This window comes from Heterodontus francisci, chromosome 38, assembly GCF_036365525.1.
Source record: "Heterodontus francisci isolate sHetFra1 chromosome 38, sHetFra1.hap1, whole genome shotgun sequence".
NCBI lineage: Eukaryota > Metazoa > Chordata > Chondrichthyes > Heterodontiformes > Heterodontidae > Heterodontus > Heterodontus francisci.
The window spans coordinates 44174624-44191537 of record NC_090408.1 but is presented as its reverse complement, the minus strand read 5'-3'; the positions used below and the strand labels follow the sequence as shown (position 1 = coordinate 44191537).

At 45.9% G+C, this 16914-nt stretch overlaps 1 protein-coding gene across 1 annotated transcript; it reads right to left on the bottom strand.

The window, feature by feature from the left end:
* Positions 1 to 563: 563 nt before the first annotated feature.
* LOC137352591 (BTB/POZ domain-containing protein 1-like) lies at positions 564 to 15929 on the bottom strand. The gene is made up of 8 exons (XM_068018287.1): positions 15379 to 15929; positions 12240 to 12396; positions 11668 to 11773; positions 10675 to 10872; positions 9473 to 9665; positions 7690 to 7777; positions 4630 to 4776; positions 564 to 3651 (listed from the first exon to the last, which is right to left on the bottom strand). Exons 1-8 carry the CDS (start codon positions 15912 to 15914, stop codon positions 3490 to 3492), a joined length of 1587 nt encoding a protein of 528 aa, XP_067874388.1. The 5' UTR covers positions 15915 to 15929; the 3' UTR covers positions 564 to 3489.
* Positions 15930 to 16914: the final 985 nt, after the last annotated feature.

Sequence of the window (16914 nt, the reverse complement as noted above, 5' to 3'; positions counted from 1 at the left end):
CTGCCTTGAATTGAATAATCAGGATTGTACTGTCTGCAGAAGCAGAATCACGAACAGGTGTGTTTGGTTCACCCTGCAGATGAGTTTACACCTGTGGCCTGGAGTGTATGTTTGCCTGCCCAATAGGGCGGCACAGTGGCGCAGTGGTTAGCACCGCAGCCTCACAGCTCCAGCAACCTGGGTTCAATTCTAGGTACTGCCTGTGTGGAGTTTGCAAGTTCTCCCTGTGTCTGCGTGGGTTTCCTCCGGGTGCTCTGGTTTCCTCCCACATGCCAAAGACTTGCAGGTTGATAGGTTAATTGGCCATTATAAATTGCCCCTAGTATAGCAAAGTGGTAGGGAAATATAGGGAAAGGTGGGGATATGGGATTAGTATAAATGGGTGGTTGATGGTCGGCACAGACTCACTGGGCCGAAGGGCCTGTTTCAGTGCTGTATCTCTAAACTAAACTAAAACTAAACAGCTGGGTCATCTGTGGCCAAGTCGAGGGCTCTAGTTATCTCAAGTGCCTTGGACTTCCGAAGATCATGGAATAAACATTCCCCTCCATGGAGGTTTGAGCTACACTTGCCAAACAGATTTATTAAACAGTAAATAGATAAACAAGGAGGAACAATATCATTGTAAATTTACAGTAATTACAAGCTGAAATATACCCCTGCAATAAAGATGAACAGACCACTGTGCTTGCTGAGGCAAACTTCAATCTGAGCCGCAACTACCTCAGGTTCCCTAACTATGTGCAGTTGGCTGCTGTGAGCTTAACAAGTCAGGCTGAGTGTAATATTCACCAGTTCACTGGGGCAAAGAACATTTTAAAAAAGGTACTCATTGCTGCCAGACATATTTAAACAACATCCATAGGATGTTTGTAGTTGAATTGAATGGCTCGACCTCTGCTCTGGGGTGAATGCATTTCAAAACGACCTGGGATACTTCCTGTGAATGAAGCCAGTTTTTAACTTCATGTACTGTGAGGCAAGAAGTCAGGATGCATCACTGATGAAAGCACTCATTATTTAGGTGTCCCCTCCATCCCCCTCTTGATACTCATGAAAGCAGCTGATCCGTCACTAGCGAGGCTGCGTTTATTCCTGGAGTGAGATTGATGTCTGTCTGCACTCCGGAAACATCACATGGAGAATTGTTTCCATCACTTGGCATTTCTTCTAATGAAACACAGGCAGACAAATGAACAACTAAATAAATCGCCCAACTAAGATTCTGACAGCCGAGAGCTAAAAATGAATTCCAGGCAGGTCAGCATTAGCGTAAAGGAATCTCAAGAATCAGAAGTCACTGCTTGTGGCACCGTTAGTTACTCCAGTACACTTTTACACTCCGTACTGAGCCTATCGGTTGATGTAGGATGCTGGTGTCGGATGTGGATATAAACACTGGACAATGATGGAAGCTTCACACTCCATGTTGCGGCAGCAAGTGAACATGTGGACATCACTGGGTTCTTGGTTAAAAATACAAAAGCAGACAACGTTCACAACAGAAAACTCACCTCTTGGAATAGTGGCAGTGCCCAGGATTGTAAATCTGAGGTCTGGGAGCAGTAACCTCAACATTAGGACCTCTTTATAGGGTGGCCAGGAGGGAATTTCAATGCTGCAAGTGGATTAAAAGATTGTCCCATAATTTCTGGGCTCCTGGGATTCAGAGACACAGTGAGGCAGAGAGATTTATTTTACATTAAACCTTCTTTGTGTGGCGGGTAAGGGGAGTTTCTCCCCTGTCCCTTAGAGCCCCAGCTCACAAGATAATCGATCTTGAGCAAGATCACTGTCCAGTTTCTCTCCTCCCTGATCGAAGTCAGTTGTAGATCCTTTACTGCCTGGATTCAGCAAACTGCACAGTGGCCGGGGTGAACTTGCAAAACTGGCAGAGAGGAAGCTCAAACAAAACGCTAAGCTCTTGCCACTGGTTTCCAACTGCATAAGGTCCGTGCTAGTTAATCATATTATTCACACAGTCTTCACAGAGGAGCACAGTTTCACATCGATCACAAAGCTGATCAGGTCTGAACAGAAAGGTGTCCAATCAAAAAATAAAATACAAGTCAGCGGGAAATAAATGCAGACAGTACAAAACAGGAGGTCATTCAGTCCCTCAGCCTGCTCCACCATTCAATTAAAATCATGGCTGATCTCTATCTCAGCTCCACTGGCTTGCCTTTGCTGCATATCCCTCAATACTCTTACCTAAAATCTATCAATCTTATTCTTGAAAGCTTTATTTAACCACCGCTCCCCCCCCCCCACCCCACCCCACCCCACCTCCTCTCCGTCTCAACAGCTTTTTGGGGAAGAGTGTTCCAGATTTCCATTATCCGTTGTGTGAAAAGTGTTTCCTAACATCCATCAAAGGCCTGACTCACTAAGGTTCTGCCCCTTTGTTCTGAACTCCCCCACCAGTGGGAATAACTGAATGGAGCAGATTATTTCCCCCCGCACCCCCCCACCCACCCCCCACCACCACCCAAAAGCTGCCTTTGATGGTTGGCATAATTATAAATGAGAGGATCTCTCAGGTGACCCTTCAATTTCCCAGCTCTCCAGTAACTGTTAAAAGTAAGCTTTATGCTGCCTGGTTGTACCTGGGTGGGCTGCTCATGGCTGCACTGACAGGCCCAGCCACAACTAGCATCAGGACTTGGCTTATTGTCACTAACTCCTGGTACACAGCAAAGCCCTAATGCAAGTTAATAAAGGGTGAATAAGGCACTTCCACTGTGGGGAGGGGAAAAAAAAAAAAAAGATAAAATGGGGCAAGTCAATGCACACTGGCACTGCCCAGGAAGGTCTATAGCAGCAGGCTGGCAGTGGTGGAAGACAGATTCACAACGGAGATTCTCCAGGCAGTGATTCCTAGCTTGGCCTAGGGTTCAGTGTTGAGAAGAGCATGGCCCTTGAGTGAGCACAAATAATGAAGCATCTTGGTCATTTCCCAGCACCTCCTCAAGAGGTGGCTTAAAATGGGAGATGATCAGTTCCCAATGGAAGTGTTGCAAGGGTGATGGGAATCAAAAAATATTTCAATCACTGTACTAAATATTTATGAACCCAACAGCGCCAATTCTACAATGAAAAACAGAAGCCCTGTAACCCAACACAGAAAGTACAACTCCTGCAGGATGTGGCACCCATTCAAAAGTTCTCCTAAATAAGTTATGTCCTGGTGGTGACTTTACTAGTTACTTGTATGGTTAGATTAGTTATCCTTAGTTTGGAACTGGTACTGGTTACCTCGCCATTGTGGTCTTCCCACTAAATGCTCTCTGCTAAACCGGACAAGTGCACACTCTTCCCAGCGTATTCTGAAAATCTCAGGAGGCTCAACTCACATCAAATTATCTCTGGCTTTAATCCCACTGCTCTTCACCTGTGCAGGCAAAAAAACCAGTGAAACAGAAAGCACCAAGCACAGTCTGAAACGGCTGTTTCCCTGTCAGCTGAGATGAACTCCAGTCCCGAGTTGGGCTATGTGTAGAAGATGATCTCTGGAATCTGCCCATCTTCTACAGACGTTCCGTTATTGTTTCCTGGCACATTGAAGAAGACGAAGTAAGTGTTAATCCCAGTTGTGGGGGACTCGTGAATGACCTTCCGCAATCCCTTGGTGCCGTAATGAGAATCAGGCCCCTAACAGAAGGCAGAAAAGGAAAAGTTGACAATGTATCGAAAGCAGCTAGAGTGAGAATAGCGACAGGGATCTGAGGGCAGTAATCACTAATCTCAGAAAGATTGAAACTTTGAAGTGTGTGTGGGAATGCTGACAGAGTAATCTATATATTAAACATCTTAACCACTTCCTGTCAACTTTTCCCCAATATAAATTCCTAAAGCCACATTTATAATGGGATCAGCCTATGTAAACTTTGCACAGCATTGTACAGCACCACATAATTGCAGCGTGACATTTACATACACAGTTCTCATTATAAATGTGAACACAGGAATTTATAATAGAAATACAAAACTAAGTTCAGAACTGAGGACTTTAAAATGTGACTGAATTAATTCTGTGCACTTTGGTCTAATTATCCCTCATCCTCTACACTTGTTCCAAACTCCCGTCTGTAACAATATGGGAATAAACTAAATAAAATTTAAATTATTTAGTAGCATTTTTAAATCACAAAATAACGACTATAATTTAGTTGAACATTTTTGTGCACTTCCCCTGATAGGTCAGATGGTACAAGTCACGAGCCACGGATCAGAAAGAGCTCAGATTTCACCACAGGTCTGTGCAGGTTTGCTGACCTCTACCCTGATGTAGGAAGTCAGCTCTGAATGGTAACGCCTGCTGGAAGAGCTCATGTGTCACCACTATGCAAGAACAAGGTAACAATGGTGGCGATGCCCCACTGTGGTTAAGCACATTGTGAACACTCTCAGGCTAGGCTCAGAAAGGGAGAATGACCTGGGCCCAGGGTACCTGTACCCAGTGAGGAACAACAACTTCAGGAGAGGATGGGAGAGCAGCAGGAGAAAGGAAAAAGCTCCTTGCTCGTGGAGCTGGCTTGGAGGAGTGATGGAAGAAAAGGTTCCAATGAGAATGGCTGAGTTTGGGGCTGTTTTGGAACTAGAGAGGGTCTTGAGGAAAAGGAACAGTACCTTGAGGGTCGCACAGGCGGTGTAGCCAACGTTTGGCAAAATCTCCACGGGCTCCTTGAACATGACCCTAAATGTATTTGCTGACCCATCACAACAAAACCCAGTGTCGTTTTGTCCAAGCGTTATGTTCTTGTCATTTTCAATGATCTGGAAAGAAAAGGATAAATCATCAATTCTTTCTAATGAGCACAATCACCAGCTCCCTTGGAGCTCAGTACTGCCTCCAGGGTAATGTAAAGCCCTGTGTAACATGCCGCCGTGACATCACACTGAAGAGGGACATTGGACAGCAAGGAACTATACTAGCAAATCATATCCAGTGTTACAACCAGGTGAGAAAGAGGTGTCAGGTTCCCTTTCAGCCTTCACCTGGTCTTACTGTAACAGGGTTTTGTTTTTAAACACAGTGTTTTGAGCTCTCACTTGGTGAATCCTTGTACACCACTTTCCAATTATAAGGCAAAGAAATGAGCCACAAACAGGCTTAGGTTTAAAGAAGAAAGGTGAGATTTTATTAAACTTAAACTCTAATTCGGTTAACGCCTACGGATCACGATGCTAGCACGCATACATGATACACCCATGCAAATAGGGACAGAAAGAGAAGAAAAATAAAGTGGTAAAGTTTGAGGCAATCTCTGAAGAGGGTTTTTTGTTACTTCGAGCTCGCTAAGTCCTTGATTGTAGGCAGATCTTTCTTTTCGTTGGGACCCAGTATTCTTCTTAAACCTTCTTCACTGTAGGAGACCTTTCTCTCTTGGGGTTCATGTGTCTTCAGGGGGTTTCAGTTCTGTGAGAAAGACGGGAGCAGATAGACAGACAGACGGGAGGTCTTCTTCAGTCCAGGAGCAAAGAGCTTTCTGCCAGTTCAAACACTGTCTCTACAATTTAAAACTCCCCAAGTTGGCCAGCAGGGTAGTCACGTGACTGGTCTAACCACTTCTGGCTTTGTGTATTGGATGGATCATGGGAAGAGTCCTTTGTCTACAAATACTGTGTTAATATGCAAAACTGTCTTTCTAGCCAGGGGCCTGGCAACCCACTGTATTAGGCCTTCTCTTCCCAGTAACAATTTGAAATTTAATGTCCATGTGACAAAATGAATATGCCTTAGTCTTGGCAGGTGGGGGCCTGACAGCAGCAATAGTGCAGCTTTGAGAGAGCAGGAAAAGACACTGCCAACAGGAATCTTTCCGGAGCTAGAAGCTTTAAAAAGAGAATTTATACTTCGTCTGGCAGCAGGTGGGAGAGCTGCGAGGGTGTCAATAAATTTCTTCTCATCTTGCATCAAGGACCAAGCAGCTCACTCAGCCACACTTCAAGACTCAAATTTAACATTTTTTACATCTGGTTGTTCAAAAAGATTTCAGCAAGTCCAAGAGTGTGAAGAAGTTGAATTAGGAGCAGTGACTGTTACTGACACAGGCCGTTTCCATCAGCAGATTATTCCAACAATTACAAACGGCATTTGAAGATATGAAGAGAGAGACAGGCAGTGGTTTGACCAGTGCTCACTCATTTCCTGCTTTCAACCTCGAAAAACACACCGACTGCTCATTCATTCACATGCTGTTTGTGAGAACGTCCTGTGTGCAAACTGGCTGTTGTATTTCCCTACATAGGGAGAGTGACTGCACTTGAATAAATAACGAAGGCCTTTGACAAGGTCCCGCATGGTAGGCTGGTCCAGAAGGTTCGAACACATGGGATCCAGGGTGAGCTAGCAAATTGGATACAAAATTGGCTTGGTGATAGGAGTCAGAGGGTGGTAGTAGAGGGTTGTTTTTCAGGTTGGAGGCCGGTGACCAGTGGTGTGCCACAGGGATCGGTGCTGGGCCCTCTGTTGTTTGTCATATATATTAATGACTTGGATGTGAATGTAAGGGGCATGATTAGTAAGTTTGCAGATGATACCAAAATTGGTGGTATTGTGGACAGTGAAGAAGGTTGTCTAAGGTTACAACAGGATATAGATCAACTGGGAAAGTGGGCAAGGGATTGGCAAATGGAATTTAACGCAGACAAGTGTGAAGTGATGCATTTTGGGAAGTTAAACCAGGGCAGGACATATACAGTGAATGGCAGGGCCCTGGGGAGTGTTGTTGAGCAGAGAGACCTTGGGGTGCAAGTACATAGTTCCCTGAAAGTGGCAACACAGGTAGACAGGGTGGTGAAGAAGGCATGTGGCATGCTTGCCTTCATCGGCCGAGGCATTGAGTACATGAGTTGGGACGTCATGTTACAGTTGTACATAACGTTGGTTAGGCCGCATTTGGAGTACTGCAGTTCTGGTCGCCGCACTACAGGAAAGATTAAGCTAGAGAGGGTGCAGAAAAGATTCACAAGGATGTTGCCTGGTTTGGAGGGCCTGAGTTATAAAGAGAGATTGGATAGGATGGGTCTGTTTTCCCTGGTGAAGGAGGCCGAGAGGGGACATGATAGAGGTACATAAAATTATGAGAGGCATGGATAGGGTAGATAGCCAGAGTCTGTTTCCCATGGTAGGGGTGACTAAAACTAGAGGGCATAGATTTAAGGTGAGAGGGAGGAGGTTTAAAGGGGATCAAAGGGGTAAATTTTTCACACAAAGAATAGTGGGTATCTGGAATGAGCTGCCTGAGGAGGTGGTGGAGGCAGGAACAGTAGCGACATTTAAGAGGCATCTGGACTGGTACTTGAATGAGTAAGGCAGAGAGGGATATGGAATTAATGCAGGCAGGTGGGATTAGTATAGATAGGCATTATGGTCGACATGGACGCGGTGGTCCGAAGGGCCTGTTTCTGTGCTGTACGACTATGACTGCAAAGTGCTTTAGGACAGCCCGAGCAAATGATCAGGGGCTGTGTAGTTGCAAGTCCTTCTGTTTACTATGAGGGACTCATCTCACTATGTCAAAAAAAATGACAAACTCTCATTTTGTAAACAGAGAATATTAGACAGTTGTACAAGTTTCACTCTTTGGAAATAAGGGGTCTTTTGCAGGGTAAACAGTTGTTGTTGCACTGCTTAGTACACTGCTTAGTAAGAGACTGACTAGCTGAGGAGGAACATTCACTCACCTGTATGTTGACCTGGTAATCTGTTGGGCCATGTATAGATCCATAGAGCCCGAAACCCACGACAGACACTCTCCTGGTCACTGAAAACCTTCACACAGGAGGAAAAGGAACAGTTAGCCTCCTGATGCCTTCCGAATTTAATCTTTCCCCATTTAAAAGCTATTAAATGTGCCATGATAAAATTCACATTACAAAACATTTTACTTAAATATACATGGTCCTCATACTTTTGCAGTATTTGAGAATCAGCCTCCCTCATCATGACCCAGGATATTCCGTGCTGGTCAAATAATGACAGAGGCCAGGTTCATTAACTCACAGGTGGGAGGGACGTGAGACTCTCCATATATTCACTAACTATGAGGTATTAGTGTGTGGGACACACTTCAGGAAAAAAGCCTCTAAAACAGACTCAAATTACTCTGACTTTCACAGGCTTATAAAACTCGATATGGGGAATGTTAACAAAGGGTTGCCACAGTAACCGAATGTTCTTTGCTTATTTCCCCTCCCCCCCCCCCCCCCCCCCGAGCACTTTTTTTCATCACAAACAGGGTCAGCCTGTTCCTGCTTTATGTATTCAGTGACAGGAATCTTTCAGAGAATGAGTCTGTTGTACAAAGGCTTGGACTCCTATTACTTAAGAGGATTTGTTAAGAATTCCGTGCAGTAGAGGTAAAGACTATCTACTCACTCCCTGTCACACGCACACTTCCTCCTGGAGTTCACAACAGCTCGTATCTGTTCCCCTTAAGCATCAGTCATAGCCACAGCACGTGTTCAGGAGCCTCCCCAGATCCACCACACCTGTCACCATATTAAATCCAGTCTTTTTAAGCTACTTCGGGTCTCAGTCTAGCGCAGTCCATCAGCAAACAGGAATACTGCAAGAAGCATTCCCTGGCAAACCAGGAGATTGTCAACTGAGACAAGACTCCTGGGATACTAACAGACTGCAGCATCCTCCTCCGGTGAACCTCACTGTTGGAACAATTTAGAATTGAGCAGTAATCTGATTAAATATCTCACTAACAAACCAGACTGACCCCCAGACATTATCAGGACAGAGCAGTCGAACAACGGATAGAGAGGAACACGGACAGCAGAGGGTTGGGTAAAGGTAGTTGAGGACAAGAAGTGAGTGATGCTTTTCTGAACAAGAGCACCACACTCGTTCACAAAAGGCAGCAAGGATATCAAGTTTATTTCCAACCACCCTCCCCTTGATGACGGGGCTTAAATGTTAGGAAAAAACAGGAAACAATGGAACATCGCCAACAGTTTACAGCACGATGCACAATCATGGTGAGATTTCTCTGTGCCTCGCCAGGCTCTGTTGCAACACCTCAACAGGCCAATGGCCTTCTCAGGACGGACATCAGTGCAACAGCTTGCAGCATAATTTATTGAGAGGAGATTCATTGCACCCAAGCTGTTCAAACCAGGGGAGTCTCAGGTTCAATCCCAACCCTGCTTGGAGTTAGTTGGTTAGAGCCTATGCAGTGATGGAGATGTTACAATCAGTCTCAGCAAGCTTGCATCAGCCAGGGTTCTGCTCCTGATGGAATCCCAGTGACCAGGTTGGAAGCCAGAGTGGACACACGGTGAGGACAGGGTCAGGCCTTGGCTGCAATAACCCGCTTCCCATGGTTGAATAGCCTGCCTACATGTTATTGAAGATAAATAATTGTCATTGGAGCAAGGCATGGTTCAATGGCTAATAAACAGCATCCAGAGAGGAGTGAACATTTACAGAGGTGTGAATGGCAAGACACATGCCAACCTGATTCTGTCACTGGTCCCGCTGTACCCCCAGCGACTCTCCACCTGCTGAAAGCGGGTGATGCTGCATTCCTTCCCTCTCAGGCAGCAGCGCGGCCGGTCAATATATTCCACCCGTGGCTTGGGATTCAAAGTAAAGTGTAAAAACAGATTAACAATCTCTCGGTCGGAGAGTATCCCAGATTGAGCAGGTCCTGAACAGGGAGGAAAAAAACATAGATCGGTTTGTGCCTTAAGAATTTTATCTTTGGACAATAAGCCACCTGCATCCCAAAGGAAATATATACAAAGAATCTTACAGCAAAGAGGCCATTCAGCCCATCTTCCCTGTGCCAGCTCTTTGTAAGAGCGATCCAATTAATCCCACAGCCCTGCTCTTTCCCTATAGCCCAGTAAATATTTTCCCTTTCAAGAGTTTTATCCAATTCCCTTTTAAAAGTTACTATTGAATTAATGTCTTTGTTGCTGCTGGGATTTTATTTCACTCCTTTAGCTTTCTCACTCACTAGTTAAAGGGGTCAAACCTGACTGCTCTCCCACACTAGCTCGTTAACCTAGTGTACTGGGAGCAGCAGCCCAAACCCCACACCTTAAACCCAGACACCCTCAGAAATTACAACAATTCACATCAGGTGGTTTTTAGGCATTAAACAAATGCATTTCTATTTCCTTACTTCATTAAATATAATAATATGCTTTAAAAAGTATTTACAACACAGAAACAGGCCATTTCAGCATAATTGGTCCATGTGGTATTTATGCTCCACACGAGCCTCCTCCCACCTCCTCTTCAGCTCACCCTATCCTCCCATTCTTTTCTCCCTCATGTCTTTATCTAGCTTCCCCTTACATTATCTGTGCTATTCCACCTCAACCATTGCATGTGGTTTTGTTCTTATATGAAGAGGTGGAAGTTCAGTTACACCTCACGACTCCACTCTAGGTATCCACCCAGTAAACAAATCTTACTAATGGAGATCATCCAGGGATCAATGAGATAGACAGATTATCCCGACAGCCCCTGTCCAACATGCCAATGGCCCACAGTCACTCTCAGTTACTCATTATTCAGTACATTATCGCTGATTAGATCACACTATTGGTGCAAACACCACAATTCTCCACATTTCTTCAACGTTTAACTTATTAAATGACTTGGGTAAACTCTCTCAAATCGATAGTAGCTTGATTAAATTCACTGACCCGCAGCAAACTCCTCGATGGTCATTAGCGGGAACCGGATGAGTGTGATGGCTTTTCCCAACACCTTCTGTTTGCTCCCAGGAGTGACTGGCAGCTGCTGCCTCTGGCATTCTACCTCTGCCCAGCGGACAACTCCAGTAAACAGCCGAATCTCCCGGATGCTCAGGGTGTCTCGTTCCAGCACCGCACACAGCGTATCTGTATGGAGGGGTAGGACGTCAAGTAAAGGCTCGCTAGCATTGAGCAAGTGATGTATCAAAGAAAGACTTGCATTTGTATAGCACCTTTCATGATCACAGGACATCCCAAAGCTCTTTACAGGAACCTTATAGTGAAGTGTGGTTACTGTTGTAATATAGGAAATGTTCCACAAACTTGCCAGATAATCTGTCTTTAGCAACACTGGTCGAGGAATAAATATCGGCCAGGACAATGGGGAGAACTCCCCTGCTCCTCTTTGAATAGTGCCATGGGATCTTTTACATCAGCCGGAGGGGGAAGACAGGGCCTCGATTTAACGTCTCGTCTGAAAGATGGCCCCTCCGACAGGGCAGCGGTCCCTCTGTGCTGCCCCCTCCGACAGGGCAGCGGTCCCTCTGTGCTGCCCCCTCCGACAGGGCAGCGGTCCCTCTGTGCTGCCCCCGCCCCGACCCCCCCCCCCCCCCGACAGGGCAGCGGTCCCTCTGTGCTGCCCCCCCCCACCCCGACAGGGCAGCGGTCCCTCTGTGATGCCCCCCCCACCCCGCCCCGACACCCCCCCACCCCGACAGGGCAGCGGTCCCTCTGTGATGCCCCCCCCACCCCGATAACTTTGAAAGAAGCATCCAGCTGTTTGCCAGAACAGCTGCCCTTATATCCCATGCCCAGCCTGTCCCGCACTCTATACCGTCAGAACTAAATTATCGTTTGGATTGCAACACCATCCCTGAAAACAGAACAACAGCCCCAAACAAAACCTCTGAACAAAATATCACAACAACTTAAGACACTCACCGAGATCCACATCAGTGAAGCCCTCAGCACTGATCGCATCCATGGTGTTTTTGTCGATTGTGTCCAAGCAGAGGCTGGCAAGCTGAGGCTCGTCAAACAAACGCGCCTAAAAGTATTTTAATAATGTGTAAAACAAGGAGAAAGAAAACAGATTTATCAAAACAATATCTGAAACCACACATCATAAAAATAGACTGAAAGGAAACTCAGCGACCAATGCTAATTATAAAAGTATCCTAACCGCTAGAAACTCAAGGCTCACTCACTACTGGCAGAAGGGGAACAAGACCCCGGACACTACGGGACCTTTCAGTACCTCACCAAGTGACAATTATTCAGCTCAGTTAAGCCTCCAGCATGACCAGTAGTAGGCTGCTGGACCTTAGCAAGGCTGGTTCTATTCTCACCCACTGTCCAGACACACAGATCTCCAGCATCTGATGGAGAGCAGGAAAGCTGGCTTTGTTTTCCTCTCCCTTGGTGCAGGGTTCTGAAAACTAGAGGAACATTCTATCTGTCTTGTATGTACAGATCTACACATGCTGCTCACAGTCATCAGTGTAAATAATCACCTGTGTAAGCAACATGAAGGCATTGTCAGCTCGCAGATGTTTGGTGAGAAACTCCACACAATGTGCCTCCAAGGCAGGCACCGCGTATTTCTTGGCCGTGTACAGGGTCGTCATCACCGTCTCAGGACCAATTTGCACCTCATCAGAATACAGAAATCTGCAAAATAAGGACAATACAGAGTCAGAGAAAAGGAGCACTGAAATTTAATTGGTCCTTGTTCTTAAAATAGAAAGTGAAGAATAACCCAAGATTAACCTCATCAACAAATCCTCAGCTATCCTAAAATACAAAACCCATTTCTCAACCCCTTAATCCATACTACAACACATATCCTATAGAATCCGTACCACAACACAGGTACACATGCATAGAAATAACTTGCATTTCTATAGAGTCTTTCATAACTTTGGCATGTCCCAAAGTGCTTCACAGCCACTGAACTACTTTTGAAGTTCAGTCACTGTTGTAATGTAGGAAACGCAGTAGCCAAATAGCACACAGCAAGCTCCCAAAAACTTGTTGGTGTAAGTTACTAATGTTTTAATTGTTGGTTGGGATAAATATTGGCGAGAACACCAGGAAGAATTCCACTGCTCTTCATCAAATAAAACCATGGGATGGTTCACATCCTTCTGCGAGGGCAGACAGGGGCTCAGCTGAATGTCTTATCTGAAAGACAGCATCTCCAACAGTGCAGCACTTCCTCAGTACTGCACTGCAGCATCAGCCTGGATTATGTGCTCGAACCTCTGGAGTGAGATTTGAACAGACACCACATTCTCCTCTAACCACTCACGTTAACACCCCTTCATCTGCCAACACCAGGAAGCCGCTCTCTTCCCTGTAAGTGTTTCACACCTTTGCCCCAATCTTACTCTCTCACCTGGCTGCCATTGCCTGTTTTTCACAGGTGTCCTGTACTGAACCACTGGTAGAGTGCAGCAGTGTTCTGAACAAACTACATACTTCTTTTGGGCCTCCTTATCTCGAGAGACAATGGATACGCGCCTGGAGGTGGTCAGTGGTTTGTGAAGCAGCGCCTGGAGTGGCTATAAAGACCAATTCTGGAGTGACAGGCTCTTCCACAGGTGCTGCAGAGAAATTTGTTTGTTGGGGCTGTTGCACAGTTGGCTCTCCCCTTGCGCCTCTGTCTTTTTTCCTGCCAACTACTAAGTCTCTTCGACTCGCCACAATTTAGCCCTGTCTTTATGGCTGCCCGCCAGCAACTACATACTATGGTTGACCAAAGCTTGTCTGAATTGGTGAGAGGACAAAAAGTCCCATTCAGTCTGACTCACTTTCGCTGGACAGTCAATTGTTAATACAATTCATGATCTCCAAAGATGATAAACTGATATTTATCTGAATGCATGAAGCTATAGACTTTTTTTTTTAAAAAGAGGCAAGCCTCAACATCGGGTTTAAAAATGTCACCTAACACATTGCTCCACCTATTCCCATATTCAAAAGCATCTTCTAAACATGGGAGTTGTCAACTCCACCGTACATAATCCAGTCTGCCGCCATGCTCCTGCTATTGGTTGTCCAACACATCCACCCTGGTGATGCGCTACCAACCCAGCCAATTGCAAATCAAAACACTCTTCTTACCCGATTGGATGTTTCTTGATTATCATTCTCCAATTTCATGACTGACAGAGTGCAGGAGGCCATTCAGCCCATCATGCCTGTACTGGCTCTGTGAAAGAACTATCCAATTAGTCCCACTCCCCTGCTCTTTCCCCATAGCCCTGCAAATTCTTTCCCTTCAAATATTGATCCAATTTAGCTATTTCCCCGCCTCTGATTTTTTTAATAACAAACTAAAGTGCTCAAAGTTAATTATAAACACATCTTTGTTAATGCCTCAATGACTTTTCTTCCGAGTTTGCTGGAAGCAGTGTCCTACAGATTAATCTTTAATTCCTCAGAGACTCCAGGGAGAGTTAGCGACCCTGTCTAAACCTGTTGTTTTGACCTTCAGTTCTGTCCTTTCTCTACACTTTTACTCAGTTCCATATGCAACTGTGGAACTTTTTGCTGTTTTCAAAACACAAGTTCTTATGGAAAGGCTCACTAAGTTTAGCACCGGAATCTGCTGCATTTTACTGTTAACAAAAATATACTCATTAAACGAATCCTTTATTGTGCAAACAGCCCGGAAACACACTACCCCAGACATTTCACTTGCATTAATAAACAGACTAGATTCAGCGATTAAATATAACACTGACCAATGCTGGGCCAAACCACAGCTTTAAAGAGGCTTTTCCGGTTGCATTTGATTTGCACCGACATTGATTCGCTGCATTAAATAACATTTCTTTGATTAATATTCACTGATTATTAGTAAGTAACGGGACATCGCTAGTTAGCAGTACTGCAGCAATATCGATACACTGCCTGCATCGCTGAGTTTTTATTTACTAAGAGTTGAGAAAAGCAAACCAACCAGACACACAATCGGTGCAGCTCTGACATGAAATAAAGCAGAGCTTGAGCAATGCTGAGTGACAGTGCGATGGGAAAGCAGCTGCTCGCCTTGTCCTCTCATCTGTGCAGCCACTTAGTCTCAATGCATCTTTGACATTTCCACCATTTAATAATAAATTCCAACAATTAATCAACACCAGCGGCAGCCGATGCTGTGTTATAATAGGAAGGGAATTCCTCGCTTTGCAAATGTTACTTACACCGAAACAAGCTGGTTCATTAGAGACCATTCCACCATTTATTATTAGTCATTGATTCTATTAATAAGCAGCGGCCTGGCAGGGTGAGGTTGCAATGCTGAAGAAGCTGTTAAAGGTGCGATTGCTCTTTGCATCTAAACAGACTCGCTGCATTAGTGAAATTTCCACCTTTTATTTAATTATTATAAAATTATATTAATTAACAAATGAAGCACAAGCAGCGGCCTAGCAATGCGAAGTTGCAATAGTGAGGAAGCTGCTGGCGGTGAAATTCTTCTTTGCACCAAAACAATCTCATTGCATTGGTGAAAGTTCCACCTTTTATTATTAATAAGACATGGATTTCATTGTGAAACAGAGCGGCCCCGGGATCCGGTCCCGGTGCACCGGATGATTGACATTTCCCATCCTGGGCCCAGCCTAGGGCTCGCGTTTGGCCTCTCACCTCAGCAGCGCCAGGAAGGCGGCGGGCTCCACGTCGGGCAGCTCGATCTCGGCCGAGCTGGTGGCCATGCCGCCGTTGAACATGGCGTCGAAGACGGCGCTGCCGACGGCCAGGACGAAGCGGTGAGCGGGGAGGCGGCGGGCGCCGCGGCCTTTCCCCACCGCGAAATGGACGTCGCTCAGCAGCTCGTTGTTGAACATGAAGGAGAAGCGCTCCCGCACCGAGCGCTGGGCCGCCTGCCAGTTATAGAGCGGCGGCGGCGGGGGCGCCGAGACCCGGGGCCCGGCGCCTGGACCCGGCACTAGGCCTCGGCCCGCGGCCGCCAGACCCCGGCTCTCTCCCGGCTCCGGCCCGGCACCCGGCTCGCTCCCCGCCGCCGCTCCGGCCGCCGCCTCCTCAGCCATCTTAACAGCGCTGCCCGGGGGCGGAGGCACCGGCCCGGCCTCTCCCTCCTCCCGGCCCAGCTCCCACTCCCCGGGGTGGGTAGGGACAGGGCTTGCCAACTCCTCCAGGATTGCCCTGGAGTCTCCAGGCATTAATGATGAATTTCCCCGACACTGTCAGCAAACCTGGGATAAAATGATCAGGAATGATACAGATTCTTGTTTGTTTTCTTTTTCTTCCAACACTTTTGTTTATTGAACATAAAAATTTTGGAGTCAAGAAAGATCCTGTTTCACTGCACGGGACAGTGAGATTGATTAAAACCTTCAGGAATCTGTCCAACCAGAGTTGGCAACCCCACTCCTTTCATTGCCTTCCCTTAACCCCAACCTTCCAAAGTGCAGAAATTTCACTCATTCGTTGGGAGTTTTTTTTTTAATTTATTGTATTTATTCTACATTATACAACTTCATGTTCAGTTTGTCCAGAGTTCTTGTTAGCAGAGGCTGCTTGCTGTTTAATCCATGCTGCCTCCATTCAGCAGTCCTTTTGCTTGTTTCCCCTCTATCTCACTCTCTTGCTTTCCTTGGCTAATTTCCTTGCGGCACATTCATAAGAACAGGAGGAGGTCATTCAATTAAACAGTGGCTGATCTGTATTTTTACTCCGTCTACCCACCTGGTTCTGTAACTCTTAATCCCCTTACCCAACAGAAATTTATCAATCTGAGTTTTGAAATTTTCAATTAATTTTCAACAGATTTTTGGGGAAGAGTTTTTCAGATTTCCACTAACCTTTGTGTGAAGATGTGCCTGCTGACATCACCCTTGAATGGCCTAGTTCTAATTTTATGGACCCCTGTTCTGGACCCCCGCACCAGATTTAATTGTTTTTCTCTACCTACCCATACCTAGTGGAATGGGCAGACATGTGACAGATGGTATTTAATACAGACAAGTGTGAGATGGCACATTTTGACAGAAGGGATAGGGTGAAGCAATATAGATTTAATGGCGCAGTTCTAAAGAGTGTGCAGCAACAGAGAGACCTGGGGCTGCAGGTACATGTAAATTGATCTTTGAAGATGGCAGGACATATCAAGAGAGGACATATCAAGTGAGACTGCTCTACGGCAGCGAGGCCTGGACAACG

Coding starts and splice junctions, on each gene's coding strand:
- LOC137352591 (XM_068018287.1), bottom strand. CDS start 15,914: ATGCCTGGAGACTCCAGGGCAATCCTGGAGGAGTTGGCAAGCCCTGTC. Junction 10,873..11,667: donor CTTCACTGATGTGGATCTCG/GTGAGTGTCTTA, acceptor CCCTCCATACAG/ATACGCTGTGTGCGGTGCTG. Junction 4,777..7,689: donor ATTACCAGGTCAACATACAG/GTGAGTGAATGT, acceptor TTTTCTTTCCAG/ATCATTGAAAATGACAAGAA.